General features: G+C 45.3%; 1 protein-coding gene across 2 annotated transcripts; it reads left to right on the top strand.

Annotated features, from left to right (window-relative positions):
- The first annotated feature begins 540 nt into the window (after positions 1-540).
- LOC149830612 (protein TIFY 4B-like) lies at positions 541-5854 on the top strand. Of its 2 annotated transcripts, XM_090015878.1 has the most exons (8): positions 541-830; positions 995-1185; positions 1322-1500; positions 3286-3370; positions 3492-3627; positions 4242-4299; positions 4465-4667; positions 5447-5854. In XM_090015878.1, exons 1-8 carry the CDS (start codon positions 713-715, stop codon positions 5467-5469), a joined length of 993 nt encoding a protein of 330 aa, XP_089872004.1. In that variant the 5' UTR covers positions 541-712; the 3' UTR covers positions 5470-5854. The 2 variants fall into 2 exon arrangements, with proteins under 2 accessions (XP_089872004.1, XP_089872003.1); XM_090015877.1 differs by lacking the exon at positions 5447-5854 and having other exon boundaries at positions 4465-4804.
- Positions 5855-6412: the final 558 nt, after the last annotated feature.

The raw sequence follows: 6412 nt of genomic DNA, 5'->3' as shown, positions 1-6412 counted from the left end.
GAAATGTGTTTTCCATCGTATAGAGTTTTCGATAAATTTGGGTTTAACCCAATCACATGCCAAACTAGGTCACTTTCGTCAAGCCCCGTCTGTGCCCGGCGAAGGCTCGACAAAAGTCGCATCCGGCAAAGCACTCCGTCTCGCCAAGACCTTGATGGGCATTTTTGTCAATCTACTATGCATTTGACCTTCAATCCCTAAAATACGAAAAGTCAGAAAAGTCTTTTCGCTTTTCCCAAAGTGGCACTCAATGCCCCCTCCATCCAGCGTTGATGGGAGAACCCCACTACAGAAGAGTCGAAACGAGGACAATTTCGTCATTTTCGGTCGGAGAACATTTTCGCCGAACTTACCCGGAAAAGTTGGATACTAGAGCCGCAAGGGTGTAATCGTCACATCATAAATGAAGTCGTACGGATGAGGGCGTTTTAGACATTTCACGCCGAACAGAGGGCACATGACGTGTCAACTCGGGGTGAGACGCCGTAAGAAAACAGAGCGCGACTCTGCGAGCGGGAAAACGAGCGGGGCAGAGGAGAGAGAAAAAAAAGTAAAGAGAGAGAGAGAGAGAGAAAAGTAGAGAGAGATGCAGAGAGTATAATTTCGGGGTTTTTCTGAGGAAAAAATAATAATTTTGGTGAAAAAAAGGAGGGGGAGGAATCCTGCGAGGAGGAGAAGGAATCCGGCGGGCCACCCGGAAACCGGGAGGAAGATGAAGGCTTCGGAAGGAACGCTCCGGTCGCCGCTGGACAAGCCCCTGGGGGAGATCACGGAGGAGGACATCTCGCAGCTTACTCGCGAAGATTGCCGCAGATACCTCAAGGAGAAAGGTCCGATCCTTTCTCCCCCTTGCTCTCTTATTTCCCTCCTACTCTAGTTTTTCGGTCGAAAGACGGACGGTTAGTTCGGAATACCTGTTTTTCCGGCGTCGAAAATAGCGCAGAGCCAGCGATTCCGGCGATCTTTCTCTCATTTTTTCCCCTTTCTTGTGAAGGAATGCGACGGCCGTCGTGGAACAAATCTCAGGCAATTCAGCAGGTCCTCTCGCTCAAAGCCCTCTTCGAGTCGTGGCCAGGAAAGGAGGAAACCGGCAGCCGGAAATCGCACCCGCAAACCTTGCCGGACGCCTCCGGCTGCCCTTTCCCACCAGACAGCACCGGAGAAGATCCTGCGAACCTCTCCGACGTGAGCATTCCTCTCTTTTTTGGCCATTTTTGGGAATTTTTCTCGGGGAAATCCTTGCTATCTGGATTGTTCGTACGGCGAGCTCCTCCCCTCTTTCTGAGTTTTTTAGTCTTTTTTGTTGTTTTTTTCGATCTAGGGCTCGCCGTCTGGTTCTGATGGAGAGGGGAGAAGATCCGTACCGATGGATTTGGAGGTCCTAACAGTGGCGCCGGAGTGCTGCGCAAGGACGGAGGGTCTCCACGTGGCCCGATCGGACGTCGCCGGAGACGCAGGATTCCGGCAGGCTGTCCGGGAACCAGCCGGAGATTTCCCGATGTGAGTCTTTTTTGTCGCAAGCTTTTTCTATTTTATATTTTTTTTAATTCGGGGATGCTGGTCGTTAAGGGGCTGCTTTTAACAAATTTTTATTTTCTAAGGAAAAGTCTCTTTCACCCTTGAACTTTTCCCATTATGACGTGAATATCCGTTGGTTACAAAAATGACCGATTCGCCCTTCTTGGAGAAGCCGCTGAATCGTAAGGTTCTCGGGCATGAGCCGTGCGTGGACCCGGGTCCAGATTGTGATGGATCCGATGAATCCTGGGAACGGGAACCGGCTCTTCATTTCCGTCCAAATCCAAATGGACCGAAGAATATTGGCGTAGAGTTGTGATTTGCTTAATACCCAAATTTCTCAAGGATGACAATTTATCGTCATTATCGTTAATGTCATCATCAACCCTTGTTTGGCGTTATCGAGGCAAAGTTTTTCAGGTTTTGTTTGTCCATACACAACTATCTAAAAACAAAGTGGGAGTCATTCTTTCTTCACCTGCTTCTCTTTCTCCATTCTTTCCGCTCTATCGCCAAACACCAAGTCACTCTACATTCGTCGGTGTCAATTTTATGCCATATTTCAAGTTGGTTTTGGTCTTTTGTTTCTCCCATCTGGTTTCAATCAACTCGAATTAAAACTAACCTTTAAGTGTAAAGGTATGGGCAGTGCGTCTGTAGAAAACCGACTCAAAATGCATCTTTGTAGTTTCTATGTTTGGCTTTGAGGAATTGGGTAGAATTTAAATCCAATCCCATCAAAATTCTTCAGTTTAACACTGGAAAAAGAGCGAATCTTGCTCACTTTCCGGAGACAAATATGAATTTTGTGAAATCTAGGGTCTCTGAAATTTGAAATTTTCATAAAATTGAATCTCAATTCCACTAAATTTCTCTTTGTTGTTGGAAAGATCAGCCCCTTTAAATTCCTTCAATCTGAACACACCCTTGGTGGATTAACTAGTTGCTTAAATCCAAACTCACCCTTGCATGCCCACCAATACTAGTAACTTTGTACTGTCTATTTACAAAATAGTTGATCTTTTACTGCATATCATGCAACCAACTGTCTTTATATCTTAAATGCAACCATGTATCCTCATATTACTCACATTTGCCGCATCATGGAATCAACTGTCTTCGTATTGCTCGCTAGATAATAGTTTTGTTGCTCAATGATTACAAAATTCTTTACGTCACTCGCCAATTAATCACTGTCATCACTCAGTGCCAAGATGGTATTGTTGCACTCTTGTTTGCGTATGAAATGCAGCGGCCTCTCTCTCTCTCTCTCTCTCTCTCTCTGCTTGTGTGTTTATTTTTCTTGTGATTCCATCAACGCCCTCATTAGTCACTCTCGCTTTTCCCTTCAATGACAGTAATTGCTTCCTTGCGGTCAAAATCTCTCTCTCTCTCTCCTCTCTCTGAGGCTCTGAGAGGGTTCCTTTGAGCAACCATTATTAATGTTTCGGTTTTTGCTCCAACTAGGAAACAATGACATCTCTCTCTCTCTCTCTCTCTGAGAAGCTTTGAGAGGGTTTCTTTTAGCAACCATTATTAATGTTTCTCTTTGCTCCAACTAGGAAACAGTGACATCTCTCTCTCTCTCTCTCTCTCTCTCTCTCTCTCTCTCTCTCTCTCTCTCTTAAGCTTCAGTTTCAGGTAGTCCAATCACTGAATCTTCCCGATTTTTACCCTTTAAGGAAAAGCAAATTCTATCCCTCCCCCTCGCCTCTCTCTCTCTCTCCAGTCTTTCTCTAAAATAGCCCGTACGTCTGATATGAGCAGGCCCCCATGTGAGGAGAACGTAGCTCAGATGGCCATCTTCTACGGCGGCAAGGTTAACGTCTACGACGACGTCCCGACCGAGAAGGTCGGTCCTCTCTCTCTCTCTCTCTCTCTCTCTCTCTCTCTCTCTCTCTCTCTCTCTCTCTCTCTCTCTCTCTCTCGGACTTCTTTTTTTCAGAATTTGAGTTGGACGATGGTGTTTTCAGGCCCGAGCCATCATGCTGCTGACCGCGAATCCCAACTTCATGCCGGAGCCCCGTGCTTTCCCCCCCAGACGAGCCAGGCCGCCCTCCTCCCCTCCTCCTCCCCTTGCCCCACCACCAACGTCGTCGTCCCCAACCGGTACGTTCCAATCTAGGGCTGGTAAACGAGCTGAATGCGCTGAGCTTGAAGTGTTCAAGCTCGGTGGCATGCCAAGCCAAGTTGGAGCTCGTAATGAGCCCGAGTTAAATTTGCCGAGTTTGATATATGTTTTAAAAAAAAGTACATTATTCTAGAGGTAAAAGAAATTAGATTAAAAAAATATACATGTAAAATATATTAAAAAATATATTTTACCACCTAACCCGCCTATACCAATCGAGCCGAGCCTTTGTTCATATTCATCTTGCCCAACCTATGTACGAGTTTGAACAAGCTCTTTAAGAATCAAACGTCAGCTCAGTCCCGAGCGGATCCGCTTGTTTTTCAGCCCTCCCTTTTTCTATAAGATTACTAGAATGCCCCTCCTTTTGTTGTGGTGGGTCTTTTGCACTGTGTAAGCGTTGATTGGTGGGACGGAACGGGACTCTGCCGTGCCCACAAATTGTGTCGTGATCAGGATGCGCAAAATGACAAAAACACCCACGCAATAATTCGAGGGCTTTTTTGTCATTTAAAGTTGTGTAAGGGGCTGTGTGTTGTTTCGAGGGATATTTTGGGTAATAATTTATTCTCATTCCTCCTTTCTGATGCAGATGGTCCGAAAACGAGGAAGGAGTCGGTGCAGCGATTCTTGGAGAAGCGGAAAGACCGGTATGTCCGGTACCGTTTTCGGAAAAAAAAAACTACTTAGAATTACGTAAATACCCTTCAATTTTCCATGATTTTCTAGTCGAAAAAAATGAGAGACGTCGATCATTTTTTAGTCAATAAGGAGTTGTGGGTGACTTTGTTGTTTTTGTTGAACGTGATCTGCAGGGGACGCTTAAAGCCCGTTTGGGGGCGGCCGAAGTCCTCGTCGCCCCTGGAGTTCTACTTGAGTCAGCAGATGCGCGAGTCGACTCGGAATGTGAGAACCAGTCCCGGCGATACGTGCTCGCCCACAAACCCGATGCCGCCTCCCACACCGGGTCGTACCGGATCCAAACAGCCCAACTTCATCGGTTACCTCAATGACGACGGTAGTGCCCCGCCCCTAAAAAAGTCCTCTTTTTCTTCGTGTTTGAATCGTTTGGGCCGTGGTTGGTCTGGGTCCAATACCAGTTGTAGGATCCTTTTGCAATGTCTGGTACAGGTCTGATATGCACAACCCAGATCCGGGTGAATTGAAACTTCGTTCGAAAACATGCATTAAGTGAAATGGGTCCATTTTTGTATGTCAGGTTAGGATACCATAAGCATGTGTCTTGACCTATGACCAATTGGGTCGGATTCTCTCAGGGTTATGATCCAAATCCGATACAGTATTTTCCCATAGGTATCTTAAAATCTACTTCAAATGCTGTCTGATTAGATCCGGACTCTTATGGTTGAACGCTCTTAGGGTTTAAACTTGGATCTGATTCATTTTTTTCTCTGAGTTATATTGTGTTGGGGGTCAAGTTCTACTTCTAAAACACATCGTTTCGCGTTGTTTTCACCGGATCTTATAGGTCCGTACAAAAAATGCGGGTTTGGATTTTTAATCTACTTCATCAGACCTGTCTCTTATTTGGATTTCTGGTTCCTGCTTGAAGATTCATATATTTCTATTCGCATCAACTATGATCCGGATTTGGATCTCAAGTCTACTTCGTGGGATCTATTTCAGACTCGAACCAAACCATGAGCTCAGAGTCGCTCAGGGCTACCATCGACTAATAACCATTCAGAGTCCGTACGCACTGTTTTTTTTTCTTTGTAACAACTATAAAAGCGATGGGCTATTTTGGTAATTCCGTGTGTTTTTTTTGTGTTGCAGATAACCAGGACGCTGCCACCTAACACCTCGCGCTCGTGTGGCCTTCCGCTTTCCTGCTTTTCTCACACGTGCGAGCCACGCAGGGGAACTATACTGCTTTCCCGTACCGGTTTCCGGGGGCTTCGTCGAACCGGTTCTCTGGGGCTCCACCCGTATCGGATTCCATGAAGCTGGTCTGCCGTTTGGTGTTTTCCGTACTTTCTCGAAAGAAAGGGTTTTGGTTGGAGGAGAGGTTGTTTGGAGGGCGAATCACGGGAAGGACCAGAACGCCCCTAAACTTTTTGGGTTTTGACGTTACTGCCCCCTCTTGCTTTTCCGCCATATAGCTCCTGTTTTTCCTTTTTTTTGCCTTTTTTCAATTTTCCGGTTTACCAAAAGCTCCCTTGGTAGAGTGTCGTGGATCTCATTCTATGGAAAATATCGCAAACGAAATCTTGCGATTTTTTTTTTAAAACTATTCAAGAGTGCATCGATATATATAATATGTGAGAATATAAAAATTATTAAAAAGGGTTTTATGTCATTAGTGTTGGGATAAAAATGTGATATTTTCAAAACAGGCGATATTTTGAAAATATTGTCATCCTTTATAAATATCGTGTGATAACATCATGAGGTTTTCAATATATTGCCGATATTTTATGACATGGGTGTGGATGTTGAGCATCGTCAGTCGATGGGCTTGGGGGTATAGATCCCATATGAGATCATCTTGGGCCTGGGTTTCGGATCTCAAGCTCGATCAACGAGTGCACGGCTTGGCTTGTTCTAAAATTGCAGTCTGATTTGACATAGAACTTGGTTTTCTCAGCTAGGGAAATTATTGAAATAAACTTGAAAACTTCGTTGATAAAATCTCCGAAAAGTTACCGACGGGGCTCCGCTTGTCTGGCAGGAGCAGTTAGTCACCTTGTGTTGGGACGTACAGGTTCGTATCACAATGGTATATGGGCGTATAACTGTTAG

The sequence above is a fragment of the Nuphar pumila genome, chromosome 8 (assembly GCF_984573655.1).
Source record: "Nuphar pumila chromosome 8, dmNupPumi1.hap1.1, whole genome shotgun sequence".
Lineage (NCBI taxonomy): Eukaryota > Viridiplantae > Streptophyta > Magnoliopsida > Nymphaeales > Nymphaeaceae > Nuphar > Nuphar pumila.
Note: the sequence above shows the minus strand (reverse complement) of the source record. Positions and strands in the feature narration are given on the sequence as shown.